Raw genomic sequence first — 15,232 nt, 5'->3', positions numbered from 1 at the left:
GACCTTACAAATGTTAAGTTTAAAGACAGTTTAATAAAAATTTCCCCCATTTCACGATTTACAGAAAATTAACAGGATTCAAGCTAGCAAAAATCCTTAAGAGTGTGTAGGCAGAGGCAGCTGGATTAGAGTTTGAGGCTCTAGGACAGCAAGGGTTACATTGAGACCTTGTCTCAAACAAACAGCAATAGCCTATTTGTTTTCTGGCGGATGGATTTCCTAAGCCAGAGTGCTTTAAACTAGTTAGCAATCCCACAAGAAGGCCATACTTTCTCATGCAAACTTCAGAAAGTATATGGAGGGAAGTTTGGATTAACATTTGATGTCCTAGTGTAACCTGTGAACAAAGCTAATGTCAAAATCTTTTTTGAACCTCTGCCTATACATTTGTTTTTGATGTATGTTAGAATGCAGCAATATAACTAGATTTCTAGTTTGGGATTGAAATGCTTAAGCCATTTTATAAACTGATTCAATAAACACTTCATTTCTTAGAAAGATTACTAATAAAGTATATCCATAAACCCATCACTAAGGAGGCAGAAACACCAACAAATAAAAAAAGTGCTCATGAAGTCTGATAGCCACACTCGGTATAAGCTTTCTTGTATTTTGGTGGCAGAGTATCTTATGGTCTCCATGACAACAACCTTACTTTAAATCTATTAAGTACAAAATTATGTTTTTCAAATGGTTCTAAATTTGACAGCTTCACACCCCCCCTTTGTTTCTGGTTGTGTGTGTGTATCTTTGTGCGTTTCCTGGAACTTGCTCTGTAGCCCAGGCTGGCCTGGAACTCAGAAATCCACCTGGCTCTGTCTCAGGAGTGCTGGGATTAAAGGCCTACACCACTTTTTTCACATTTTCATGGGCAATGACTAAAAGTATATACCTTTAAACCTCAGAAACAAAACTGTCTACTGGGGTAGTCATACCTGCAAGGTACAACAAAGTCTACAGAAAAACCAAGATTTTAGAGCACCTAGACCAGTTTATTTTACTCTCCAGCATTCAAAGAAATGTGATCTGAAAAAAAAACCTGGATTACAAAGGCCTTTCTTTTACTTCTTTACAAACTACTATTACTAATGAAAGTTTACATGCCTCAACTTTTTTATCCCCCCCACCCCCACTTCACAAAAAAACCCTCCACTTTTAACACAGGGTGATTGGTGGACCAGCTTTACAAATATACAAACATTAATAATCAACACTGTTGGAGGAAGAGACAGAGGAAAACATCTAAGAGAAAAGAGTCATTGAAGACCAAGTTGTTTAATTCACCTATCAGGCCATCACTGAAAATTGAGAACATTTCTTTTCTGGGACACCTAAAGGCTTTGATGATCCTGATTCCTGGCTATTGCTCAAGTAACAGTTTTTAATCCCAGTCTTTTATAAAAAGGAACATGGCTTTAAAAAAAAAAAAAAAAAAAAGCACAACACAGACTCAAACTGAAGTTTGGAAAAAGCCAGCTTGGAACACCCAAGCTCCAAACAGCCTATAAATCTTGGAATACACTTAATCCACTTTTTATCTAGTAAAGTTAGAAGGTAGTAAGAAATGAATGTATGTATGCAAAAGTTCCTGTCCACATGGTGGGCATCCCACAGAAAACAAGTGATTTAAGGTTAAGCAGGAATATCTGGAAAACATACAACTTGGCACAGCAAGTGCTTAGTAATATTGACAGCCTTTAATATACATGGAAACCACAGTAGACAGACTAAAACAATTCACAGCTACCCAAACCACAGGGGCCTTTTCTATTTTACCACACTTAAAACTTAAGAGCTGTCAAGTATTGTTACTGTACTTATAAATGAACAAGGTTATATTCCCGCAAATGAAACTCCTAAAACTCAAATAGTACAATTAACAAACAAAACAAAATCCTCACGAGAACACACAATTTCTCTCTTCCCTTAAGCTCAATCTGAAAGGAAATGTAGAGGGGGAGTAGAGAACAAAACACCCATGAACTGCACAGATAACTGTTAAATACACAGAACCTCTATCTTTAAAACCAATCCAATGCTAATGATTTCGTAATGGTATAAAACACATTTAGTCATTTGTAATCTTGAAATAAATGCTAAATTCAGTTTTTATCAGTTTTTATTGTGTCCTTGAAAATAAAACTATAAAAGCATTTCCAACTTGATTCAAAATAAAAACAGCAACAAAAATGAAGCCAAAATTTAAAATTCTCACCTGGTACCTGCTGCCTTTTTAAGTTTGGGCAGGCTGAAAAAAGTCTGTTTTTAACACAGATAAAATAACCTTCATTTTTACCTCCCTTCATTTATGTGTAATCCTACTACATTTTATAAATTGTTATAAAGGCTTTACACTGTTTCCAGATTTCAAATTTTGACATTGTTTTAAATATGTGGCAAAAATACAACAAAAATTCAAATGTGATGGAATCAATGTTATGATAAACAAGTTAATATCCTAACAAGGAACCAAGGAATCTAAAACATTTTGCGACACTATAAAGTTATTAACTATACACAGAATATGTCCCCTATAAAATGTACAAGTAGATCACTAAAAAGTCTAACCTGGTAAACATTTTTTTTTTTTTCCAATACAGAATATACTAAGTCCATTTGTGGTAACAGCTGTCTGCCTCAAAATAATCTAATTATAGCACCCAGGGTCTGTTTTAATGCAAAGTTAAATGTTTGTTATTTTTGGGATTATCTATTTGTTTGTCTGAGCCAGAAGTTAACAATTTAGTAATTAGTCTAGTATATTAATCACTGCACAATAAATCTGCTTATCATAGGTTTTCTTCATTATTTGTAGTCATGGGATATAAATACTAGATAATTTTAAATGGCAGACAACCATAAAATTACTTATCTTTGATAGTGTATTGTTTTGTAATTATATTAGTATATGAATGGTATGAAATATCACAATACACCTCAAAATGTGGCCATACTGTAATGATTCACTAGATTGTGCTCAGTAGGTACTTACTAAGTAACTATTTTCCAATTATCCAGTATGTTTTGCCCACAGTAAGGTTTCATTCAATAAATGTCTGTTGAACATACTGTCTAGGCAAGAGGTGAGAAAGAGATGGGCCCTCATGGTTGGATGTCAAGTATAAGTGGAATTAACCTGGGAAGGAGTGGTTAGATGTAAACTGCACATGGTATACAAGTAAATAAATTCAGATGCCAACAAAACAAACAGTTAAGCAGAAAATACTGGCACTGGAATAAACAAAGGCAAGACCTGCCAACACTGGCGAAAGTGGAACTGACTTTTAAGAGATAATCAAGAAAAACTTTATATTGGACCATACCTTTACCATCCAATTTAGTTTGAGACAGACCAAGAGAGGCACTGTTAGAGACTATGGCTGTCTTCCTTGATATTCAGACATCCTAGTTTCCAATAACTTATCATGGATCTGCCACCCATGAGTCAATATACCTGTTCATATTTAGGGATTAGTTTCCACAAGTACAAAGTTGAATTTCCTTTTATTTGTCCTAAAATGCTTACTTTCAAACTTGAAGGGACTTCAATTATTCCATGTAGTTTTCGATAATTCTTTTATCTTTTCAGACCAGAGTCAAAATATTCGTACAGTATTCATACTGCAGCACCTTCCACCCACCCTTTGGTCGCTTGAACTGCCCTTCTTTGGTTCTTTTTTCCGCTTTCAGATCTTTCTTGAAGTGTAGTAAGCAGAACTGTACTGGGTATTCCAGCTGCAGTTTGGTCTTAAATAAAAGAAGGATGTTTGTCAGTTTGGTTTTCTCTTTATTCTTCTCTGTGGTATACAGGATTTGTTAGTTGAACTGGATGTAGCAGCTTACTGGGCCAAATTTTCAAGAGTATAGTACAGTAGTTCCCAGGTCTTTTCCCTAGGTTGTAACTTAATATCTCAAACTCTATGTAGCACCTGTCCTTTCTCACTGAAGCATTCATTATCTCACTTTTCTTCTTGCTTACTAGGTTTAAAAAATTAAAAAATCAGAGATCTTAAGTAAAAAGAAAGGCTAAGTGCTAGCCTTCACTTGAGTCTTGACACAACCATCCTATTCAATAGAGCCCAGTGCTAGACACACAGGAGGTTCTCATCAACTGTGAAAGTTAACAACAGGATTCATATTTAGCTCAAAACGGAAAATCCTCACCAGGTCTCAACAGGATCCTACTGTGAGTGCAACTGTACAGAGTCCCTGTGAAGCTGTTGGGTACACCATTTCATAAACAATGTGTAAGCTTCTCAAGTTAAACAGTCTGAGTGCAAAAATAAATTAACAAAAACAAACCAACATCAGGCCTTCTTGTTCTATAGAGACTGAGCACAATTTTATTGCTGTACCTCTTCATCTACTGTTTTTTAAAAAATTTAAGGACCAAATCTGGGCTCAAATCTTGGCTCTGCTATTTACAGCTTTTAATTTGTGCCTTCGTTTCCTGAGATGGGGGAAATATCTTCCTTAAAGGGTTTTGTGAAGAGTGAACAAATCAATCAAGTTTCTTAAATGTCTGGCACAACATAAATAATAAATCACCAGCTGTAATTGTTACTGCAAAATAGGTAGAATTCAATCCACAAAAATACCCAAAACCACCTCCCCAAAGTGGTCATCATTTAAATCCTCACTAACATTCAATGAAAAAGAATTTAAAATCATGTCATAAACATAAAACCCAACATGTCTTGTTTAGTAGGAAGGGGAAAGAGCAGAACTGATACTTTGTAATAATGAAAGTATAAATTTATAGTTAGCTTGTTCAAATTTTCATTTTAATGTCTATCAACACTACTAAATAACCTCTCATATTATTTAACCCAAGAGGCTTAATGAACAATCATGAAATGACTTTGACATAAGGAATTCTTAAATACTATGTAAAAGATGTAGATTTCTGACAAAGTTCTATCATCCCCAGAGCAGGTTAGTTGTGCCTAATGTCAACACTGATTAAAATATTCCTAAATCTACAAAGGATTATTTCCATTATTTTAGACTCATTCAGTACTATAATAATTCCAGTTAATCATTATTTCCTTCATTTTGTTTTTATTATAGCATGTTTGCTTAATTTACAGCAAGCAGAAAATAAGCTGGGTCTCGTTTTGATCCAAACATTGATGTTTTAAAGGTTGTACACAATATTTGTTAAAAAGAACATATAAAAATACCTTTTTAGAAGCTTCTATAAGAAAGAAAATACAAAGTTTAACCCCACAACTTTCCTCTGTGCTAGAACTGCAAACTACTGCTACAGTTTTAAATAGACTTTTTGTTGTTTAAACTATACATCCAGGAAAATCTAAAAAAATTAAAGAAACGTGCATATAAATGATTGCATAGCAGAACAAGAACATTAACTGCAAACAGTAAAGAAACAAAAGTTAGAAATACTATTAAATATACAAAGATTCTAGAATTAATCCTCCAAACACAGTCCACAAACAGTTCTTAAAAACCATCTTTTGTTCTCTACAAGCAAGGCCTATATTTCTAAAATCAAAATTGAAAGGAAAAAGAAGGTAATCCTCTAAAAGGATCGTTCCCCCCACAATATCTCCACTCACTTCTGTAAGCAAGCAGTTTGAGATTTTTAAAGATGCTTGCTTTTTATTCTGAAATGACACTGGACATTTCAAGTCACTTTATTGCCTCCTAAAGATCTTGAAGAGAAATATTAGAAATTATAAATATTTAAGGGTATCACCTCCTTACTTTAGTCATGTCCTACATGACTCAAAAACTAAGTGATGTGGCTTTTACTTGAAACTCAACTATTTCCAAAAATTCACGGCACCACAGAAATCACCTGGGAGTGTCACCTTTTCAACTTGCCTACATTAATAAACTGAGGTGTAAAGAGCACCCTCCCTCATGAAGAGGGCAGGCAGACTCGGATACAAACGCACAGACCAAGTGCTGTAAGCATCAAAATTCACTGTTTTATATTATGCTCATAAACAAACAAAATGTACTTTCAAACAGTTTACTCGCTCCTAACAGAAAAAAACAAAACAAAACAAAACAAAAAACCCAAAATAACAATGATCAACAATAGTTAAATTTTAGAGAACTATGCTAGGAACAGTCTTTTCCCCTGAAAATGATTTCCACCATCATTGACATACTCAAAACTTAAGGAGGATTTTTTTTTTTTTAAGTTTTTGTTTCAAATTTCAGAAACCAGCGGGGGGATAGGGGGAAAGCAGTGAAGGCTCCATGTTTCAGTGAAAAGTTCAATCTCCCTGAAAATACTATTTAACCTAGTTGGCATCATTCCCAAGACAGTGGAGTTAACAAAAAACAAAACCAAAAAACAAACAAACAAAAAACCCCTATTCCACATTGCATCATAAATAATCACCATGGGCTTAGACATTGTGACAAGACATAAAGGTCCACCCTGAACCTAAATGTGTCTGAGCAGTCAGTGTTGTAATGTGGCTACAACTTCACTCTTGTATCATTCTATCTTAATTAGCAAGCTACATTTCTAGGTTAACAGTTCTACCAAATATGGATATGAAAATTTATTTTTAATAAGACAATGTTGCAAATTATGGCCAACCAACATCTTTTCACCAAATACTTCAAGCATAAAAAATGAGAATCTTTACAAAAATATACAGAGACACCACAAATTGGTAGCTGCCCATAACATTAAACAAACTGGACTCTTAAGAGTGGCTTCTCAACAGCATATCATTTTAATTATAACCATTGCCCGGTACAGGGAAAACTAACAAGTGTTTTTTATTTTATTTTTTTTAAAACGCATCATTGCAACATTGTATTCCTGATAATTTAAGTATACCAAACTATGAGTAAATGAATGATACATGCCTAGAAAGTATCATGATTTATACTATCAGTGGCCACTGGACTTGGGACTAGTCCAAGACCTTGATCTAGATTTTGACCTAGACCTAGACTGTGATCTTGACTGAGATTTGGATCTAGGTGGTTCTTTTTTCCTTGATTCCTTTTCATATCTTGAGCCAGACTTATAATGTGTTTTGGAATCTGTTTTAGAGGTGCCTCTAGTTTTGGTGTGAGATGCAGACCTAGAACGTGATTTAGCCTTCATTTCTTTCTTGGGCTGGGACTTGGACCGTGATCTTGAATTGGATTTAGATCTTGAAAAAGATCGATTTCGGTGTTTGAATCTTTCAAAACAGAGGAGAGATACAATTAGAGTAAAAATTAGATTCTATATTAATCAAATTTGTTACTTTTAGAGCAAAAGTTCACTCTGAAATTGAAAAACACAAGTCTTTTTCAAAGCAAAATTATTTACCTATCATTGTCGGAATGGCTTCGGCTACGCCGTGGTCTTCCAGTCGGTCTACTGCTAAAAAGCATATCAGAAAAAGCAAAGTGACAAATGTCTATTTATAGTCTTAATTCTTAAATAAAGCACCAAAAACACCTTTAGACTTAATGAAGCATTCAACACACACAAATAAAAAGGAAAAACAATGTTTTTTTTTTTTTTACATGTTAACAAATCTCTTTACTTTTAAGACAGGTCCTTACAATATTTTATTAAGTGAGCCCAGAACTCCTGGGCTTGTGTGGTACTCCCATCTCAGTCTTCTGAGAAGCTGGGATTAAAGGTAAACGTCATTGTAGTTGGCTACAAACATTAAAACAACAGCAGATGATTGTTGTGTCCCACACTTACTTTCTAGGACTGTAAGATCTCCTATAGTTGTAATCAAAAGAGCGACTCCTTGATCTCCTCCTTTCATAACTTCGGCTTCGAGAACGTCTATATCGATCATAATCATCATATCGTGAAGAGCTGTATACATTCCTCCCTTCCTTGGCTTTCATTTGATTTGGTGCTAGGGGAACAGAATAGAAACACTTAGAAACATTAAAATCATAGCATCTAAACCCTCATACTGTAGGATAACACTCCTGAATTACTGTTTTCCCTTAAAGGTTTTAATTTTATGTGTAGGGGTGATGTGCCTGAATGTATGTCTTTGCCCAGAGTCCAGAAGAGGGTCTGGCACGATTCCTCTGGAACTGGAGTTATAGAGGGGTTGCTAGCAGCACTATGTGGATCCTAGAAGTCAAACCCGGATCCTCTGAAAGAACAGTCAGTGTTCTTAACAGAACCATCTCTCTAGCCCTGTTTTTGAGACAAAAATCTTATTATATAGGCCTGGCTGGCCTGGAACTCACTCTGAAGACAGGGTGGTCCCAGACTGGAGATATGTCTGTCCTTGCCCCCGAGTGCTGCAATTAAAGGTGTATGTCACTATACCCGGCTCATTCTTTCTCCTACACTAAGGAAGTAAATAATGTATTTCATAATTCAAGATATGCCTCTGTTTTGGTATGAGAGGCATAACTAGAACTTGAACATTAACCTTTGTTTACCTTTAAAATGTTTATCAAGATTGCTCAATGTTTAAAAAACCAGCACTAATGAATCATTGGCTTGCAAATATGATGTTCATTAAAAAAAAAAGGTGAAATGTAATCACCATACGTTATATATATGTATGTATGTATGAAATTGAAGACAGCGATGTTCTAAAATAGAAAGTGGTGATGGTGTCATGGGCCTATGAGGATGCTGGACTAAAATCTATCAAATCGTGCAAACAGGCAAATTGTGTACTATGTGAATTATTTGTTAAAGAATTTTATAAAATGTAAAAAAAAAAAAAAAACCAAACCAAAAAAATCATAGGCTTTTCTCAATGTCTTCTCACAATTAGTTTGCTAACATGTTAATTACTTCTGACTAGAGGAACTGATACCACAAGAGTATCTGAAATTCAAGATTTGCCCTATAAAGAACATGTAGCACTAAAATGCAGCAGTATATACTCATGCAGTTGAGAGTCAACACACAGAAAAGCCGAAAGGAGCAAACACTTATTTAATGTAGATAGCCTTCCCAAGTTTAATCCTATGAATTCATTTCCAGTGATGCACCCACACAACTACCCAATTAATTTTAAGTTAAGAGAGACGACTTGAGGAAAAAAACTTAAGTCTAAAAAGCAACATACTGTACATGTACAAGGGTACTTACTCTTGCGATCCCCTTGTGCGAACTGTATTTCAATTTGACGCCCACAAATCCATTTTCTGTCCAAATTATGTAAAGCATCTTCAGCATCACGAACATCCTCAAATGTGCTAAATGTTAAGGGGCTTGAGAAGTTTTGTAAACTTTGATAATGAGGGGTTTGCAAAGTCTGAAACAACTCACAATCGCCCAATATTGTTCATCCAGACCCTACTTAACTATTTGGTTGACTCAGCCATTAATACTACAGCATAAAAGCAGTTGCAATTATACCTTATGTTGTAAAAAGTATACACTTTAAAAAAAAACACATGTAAATACATGTTGTAATACAAACTGCTATACCTGAACTACCAAGGTACACTATAAAAAAAAGTCCCCATGTTCTAAGAATTAACTTTGTAAGACAAAATATAAAAAGAAGCCAGTCAATTCAGTTGGATACCGAAATTTTTTTATAAAAAAAAAATCCAAAATACTGTTTTCATATTTATGTCAAATAAAAAAGATGTCAGTTCTCAGGCAAGCAAGCAAGCAAGCAAGCAGAGCATGCTTTTACAAGAGATGAAAGAATTTTTTTCAGATACAGGCAATACTATTTATTATTTCATGTAGTTGTGTTCCCTGCACTGCACAGAGACAGGCATACTAGTCATTGTCAAACAATACACTCAATCACTATGCCAAATGCATATTCCATCCATGCAGACTGTAAAAGCACACTGTTAAGTGGCACAAGGACTCCTGGACTGAAAAAGCCTAACTATGACACTAAATCCACAGCTTCCTGCAGAAAGCATTTCAGACTGGTTCCCACTTAAGAATCATGGCAGTATTATCAGCACTAAGTAGAAAAGCTGTTGGCATCCAATTTTCAAACGAGCTGCCTCTCTGTCAGCAATAGTACTCTGAGAACCTTTAGGTTGAGTTATTTTGTCCAAACATCTTTTTAAAAAAGCACCATTCTAATGGGAGCTAAGTACACAAAAGACCCTACCAGAGAAAAAGGGGTGACTTTTGGAATAGATTTTCACTATATCCTAAAAATTGCATTCTAAGCACATCCAGTGCTATTTCTTGAAACATCCTAAGTGCAGGTTTGGAGCACCAATTAAGAAAATACCCACAAGTGACACATTCATTTCAAGACTTATGTATTTACTCCACAGGTAAAATACAGTCTACTTCAGCCCATCACTAGATTTCCACTTTTTGTTACGAAAGTAACTAAGGGCCATAGGCCTCAAGTTCTCTTCCTGAGCCCATTATGAGTAGGAGAAACAGGAGTGGTTTTCCAAAGTCTCAAATAATCGTGTTTTCAACTTTTATCAAAAGGCTGATAGTTTAGAACCCTGAATGCTGTAAATAAGCATTCCTCAAGGTTAACTGCACTTAGGTGCTAAACTAACAGGAATTAGTTCACTTAATAGGTATATTACTTTGTTATCAAGAGACAGAGTATAGTTTTAAATTATTTACATCAAGAGCTACAAAGATTATGAATACGGCAAAGCATTCTTGGGTGCTAGCCTTAAAAACAGAATCTTAGCCTAGAGGGCAAGGTTCTTTAATTTACCTATCTCTTAAATGAAGGGTAAGAGAAGACTAACTGAGAAGAGGCACACGAAAGATACAGCAGCAGTAGAGATAGCCAGGTATCGCTATATTGCCCATCAACAAATATTTATGTTCCCAAAATGAAACTAACTCATCACCCTACTCCGGATTCCCTGAATAACTACCCATTACTATCAATCAAGAACATACTCGAGGTAAACCAGTGCTGAGATATTGTCCCCAGGCTACCTCAAACCACATAAACCCCCATCAACATTATAAACCAGATTGGATCAATGTATTTAATGAAGCCAGACACAGGCATTATCCTTTAAGTTTAATAACTACCCACAAGGTTCTCCTGACCACTGGCTCCACATGAGCAGCTTTTGGCTTTTCCCTCTGAGTTTCACTAGAAATTTACAAGGTCAGAGTTTCAAAAAACTGAATTTAAGCAACAAGAAAGTTTCCTGGCTTTGAATTCACAGCCTCACCCTCCATCCCTGCCCCCCTCTATTTTAGGCAGGGAAATGACCTTACAGAAGGTCAGAAATAAGATCACCTGAAACTTTAAGACAAGGATCATTTGCCATATATCCTGATTAGGACCCATACCATTAAGAAGGCCCTTTGCAATCCATTCAGGGCTAACTGATCTACTGCATATGCTAAGCTATGCAGGGCCAGCAGGATTCTAAGAACCAGAAGCTACTTAAAAAACAAAAACAAAAACAAACCAAAAGGAAACTATCTCTACATATTTGTAGTGGCTATAGCCTAGAACATTCCAGCTCATTTCTAAGTAGTCCCCAGTGCATGCACCTGTCTCTCCCCTTCATGTAGGGCTCTGTGGCTGGGTTTAAGTACCCCATGCTATTCCAAAGAGCCTCTGACGACCTGTCTAAAACCCAATTATGCTGAATTTAATCATAACAATGTTGTATTTTGTTGTACTTTAACTTGGTAAGGTAGGAGAAAATACACTCATACAAGACCACAATCACAATATCAAAGGCCCACACAAATTCAAGTTACAGGTTTTGTCACTAGACCAAACCAGCATAATTATGAAAATTAACTGCTTGCAAAACATAAAAAAAAAAAAAAAAAAAAAGGAAAGTAGTAATTCTGTAGGATACATCAGGTATGACTCCTTTAATCTTGGCCATCATTCAACTTCATCTTGACCTTTAACTCTTTTAGTGCTTGTCAGAAGGACTTGTCATGAGATGCTTGGTCAAATATGACAGATGGCTTTATCTTTAACTTTGAAAAACAACCTTTTCCCCCTTTGTGGATAAAGCGAGGCTTTGTCTCCCATTAGGCTTGTCCTTCTTCCAGCTTTTCTTTATTTTTTCTTTTCCCAAACTCTCCCTTCTCTTCAAGCCTGATCCTTAAGAGGTCTTTGGCTTGTCTACTTGCCTTAAGTGTTGAACTCTACTCTAAAGTTCTTTCATGCTTTCTCTTTGGGGTCGCCATAACTGTACAGCTTTACATTCTGAGGTAACAACAGAGGACAGCAAATTAGGGGACAATATTAAAGAAGTTTACCTCATTGTTATACAATTTGTTTTTGATCAAGTGATTCAAAATAACAAACAAGATTACTAAACTTTAATTGCTAAGCACAAGAACACATTAACTTTTAATTTGACTTATATCAAAGGTGGTAGCAACCAAAGTATTCAAATTTAAATCACATATTATAATCACTGATTTGAGTTTCAGCAGCATGGATGGGAATTTAAATGTTTATTTTTGGATTAACTTTAATAGAGCAATGAATCAGAATTTTAAAAGATTTGAAGACATAAGACATTAGAGAACAAAAACAGACTATTTTTTAGATGTTACCACTTACATAAAAACTTGAATTTCAAACTTCAACACCCCTCACTAATCATCCATCTGAAGAAAGGATATTGAACATATGCAAATCCTCTTGGCCGTCGAGTGTAGAAGTCAAGTGGAACATAAACATCTACTATTGGACCATAACGACCAAATTCCCGACGTAAATCTTCCGACCTAAAACATCATGAAAAAACTCAAACTTTTTATGTCCATGTTCTTGCAATTACATTTCAATATTATCTTAAGGAGTGTAAGGATTGTGGTTGATATTAGTATAGCCCATGGATCCTATATCCCTGTCTTGTCTTGGCCAACCTAAAACAAACAAGCCTCCTGAATTTCAAAGGTGGCCCAGGCTAATCTCAGGAATTGGGGGCAGAGGCAGGTGGATCTGAATTGAGGGCCTCAATTTACAGAAGAAACTGTCTCGAAAAATTCAAAGACAAACAAGCCCTCCCCTACACCATACAATAGGTAGCCCACCTTTCTATTTTAACTCCAGCACTGTGAAGGAAGAGGCAGGGGGAATCTGTGAGTTCCAGGTAAACGAGGGCTACATAGTGAGATCCTGTCACATAAACAAACCAAACAATCGACAAAAAACCCAAGTGTGGCAGCTCACCTGTAACCCAAGAACTGGAAAAGCTGAGGTAGGAAGACTGTTACGAGATCAGGGGCAGCCTGGGCTACAGTCTGAGCTGAAAAAGGGGATGTGGAGAGAAAGCACTCTGTGGTTCTGGGCATGGTATCTTTTGTCAGTACCCAAGGATGGAGATGGATAAGGCAGGATAAAAAGTTCAAAGACAAATCATAGCCCGTCTCTGAAACCCTGTCTCCAGGAAGAGAATGGGGAGTGGTGGTGCTTATAAGCCTATTACTATTTTACATGTCAGTAAATAATTACAATTCTAAAAGTCCAGTCTTCACAGTTCATAAAAGGCATGTCTTCTGTTTTTAAAAACAATCACCAAGGTGGGGCGGTGGTGCACGCCTTTAAATCCCAGCGCTCGGGAGGTAGAGGCAGGCGGATCTCTGAAATTCTAGACCAGCCTGGTCTATAAAAGATACCCTGTCCTGAAAAATACTTTCCTCTTTTAAGGAAGGGCCTCCTTCTAGACCAAGTTGACTTTGAACTCAAGGCAATCGTAACGCTGCCTCTCAAGTAAGTGCTGGAATTACAGGCTTGGGCCATCATACCCATTTTACCCTACAATTGTTCAACAGGTCGGCCAACAAAAACGTGACATAATAAAACCACAGTATCCAAACCCTTAAGTGCTAAAATGACAAACGGGAGATTTTTATGGCCGTTAATAAACCACTCTTGTTTTATGCGTAATGACAAGAGGAAATAAAACCCCACCAACACTAACAAAAAACTCAAGTTTTTCTTTGGAGATTATTTACAAACACGAAGCATGAGAAACATCATGTGATAAACATTTCTCCCAAAAAAAATTCCAAGGGCAATTCAAAGCAAGGGAATAGCTGAAAACAAAGCCTTTACCAGGCTGGCCTCGAACTCCTAGTCTTCGGAGTGCTGGGACTACGCCCGACGACAGGGTCTACTTAATTAAGTACCGCCTCAGTGCATCTAAGTCAACTATGAAGGTCCTAACGGGAGAGATTTCTTCAACACTCCGTTTTCCAAGCGATTTCCGCGACACAGGAGGGAATACTCCATTTAGCCGGAAAACTGCAATTTCTCAAATCTCAACAATTCCCCCTCTCCCCGATTATCTCTGACCCATCAACCAACACCCGTACAGCTGGGGGAAAGAGCCACAACCCCCCTCCCCCTCCCCGTTATTCCACTAGCATCTTTTCTGTTTCCTGACTTGGGAGACAGGGGCTCACTTCGTAGCCCGAGCTGACCTCGAACTGGCGCCAATCCTCCCGCCTCGGCCGCCCCGAGTGATGGGATCACAGGCCGGGGCCGCCCCGCCTGGCCACCTTTTCTCTTCCAACAACAAAAATCCCTTTCAAGGCGAGGGGGCGTGCACCCCATGGAACGTGGACGCGGGATCGACGAGGCACAGAGACGTCCGGCCCGCCAGCCTGGGTGAGCCCGGAGCACGCGGGGACGGAGGGGCCCGAGTGCCCGGCCCACATGCCCGGCGGCGATCTGGCCCGGCCCGGCCCGGGGCCCCGCCCTCGCTCCCGCAGGCCGGCGGAGGCCGGCGGCGAGGCCTAGTCCCCGCGCGGGCCCCGCCATCTTCGCCCCGCCCCTCCCCCGCGCCGCCGCTCGCCGCTCGCCCGCCGTGCGCCCGCGGCCTCCCCCGCGCAGTGGCTGCTCCGGTGCTCTCACCTGGTGTCGTCGGCCACGTTCCTGACGAACAGAGACGTGTTGGGGGGGCGCAGGTAGCGGGACATGACGGCGGCGGGGAGTCTGGGCCGGCGGCACTAACGGGCTCGGCAAACCGTCCGCGGCTCCGGCGGCGGCTCACAGCCACTCACACGCTCTCCCAGAGCCAGAGGGCTCCGCTACGGCAACGGCCTCTTCTCGCGAGACTTCGCTCCCGCCTCCACTCTCCTCCCCGCCCCTCCCACCCGCCTCCCCGCAGCCGCACCGGCACGGACAACGGCTCTCTCCCGCGAGATCTCGGGGGCGCGCGCCTGCGCACGCGGCGGCCCGGCGCACGCGCCGCAGCCTCGGCCCTGTTCATTGGCTCCAGGCGCGGGTTCCGCCCCTCCCCTCCGGCCCGTTCTTTCTTTCTTTAGCGCTTCATTTTCCCGCCCTTTTCTGCCTTGCGGCTC

At 38.6% G+C, this 15,232-nt stretch overlaps 1 protein-coding gene across 6 annotated transcripts; it reads right to left on the bottom strand.

Moving 5' to 3' along the window:
• Positions 1-1,675: 1,675 nt before the first annotated feature.
• Srsf10 (serine and arginine rich splicing factor 10) lies at positions 1,676-14,980 on the bottom strand. Of its 6 annotated transcripts, XM_015994565.3 has the most exons (7): positions 14,784-14,977; positions 12,545-12,649; positions 9,068-9,171; positions 7,697-7,859; positions 7,310-7,363; positions 7,077-7,178; positions 3,488-3,747 (listed from the first exon to the last, which is right to left on the bottom strand). In XM_015994565.3, the coding sequence occupies exons 1-7, from the start codon at positions 14,846-14,848 to the stop codon at positions 3,687-3,689; spliced, it is 654 nt and encodes a 217-aa protein (XP_015850051.1). In that variant the 5' UTR covers positions 14,849-14,977; the 3' UTR covers positions 3,488-3,686. The 6 variants fall into 6 exon arrangements, with proteins under 6 accessions (XP_006975742.1, XP_006975741.1, XP_042128026.1 ...); XM_006975680.4 differs by lacking the exon at positions 7,077-7,178 and having other exon boundaries at positions 1,676-3,747; positions 7,310-7,360; positions 14,784-14,979; XM_006975679.4 differs by lacking the exon at positions 7,077-7,178 and having other exon boundaries at positions 1,676-3,747; positions 14,784-14,975.
• Positions 14,981-15,232: the final 252 nt, after the last annotated feature.

The sequence above is a fragment of the Peromyscus maniculatus genome, chromosome 2 (genome assembly GCF_049852395.1).
Source record: "Peromyscus maniculatus bairdii isolate BWxNUB_F1_BW_parent chromosome 2, HU_Pman_BW_mat_3.1, whole genome shotgun sequence".
NCBI classification, from domain to species: Eukaryota; Metazoa; Chordata; class Mammalia; order Rodentia; family Cricetidae; genus Peromyscus; species Peromyscus maniculatus.
Note: the sequence above shows the minus strand (reverse complement) of the source record. Positions and strands in the feature narration are given on the sequence as shown.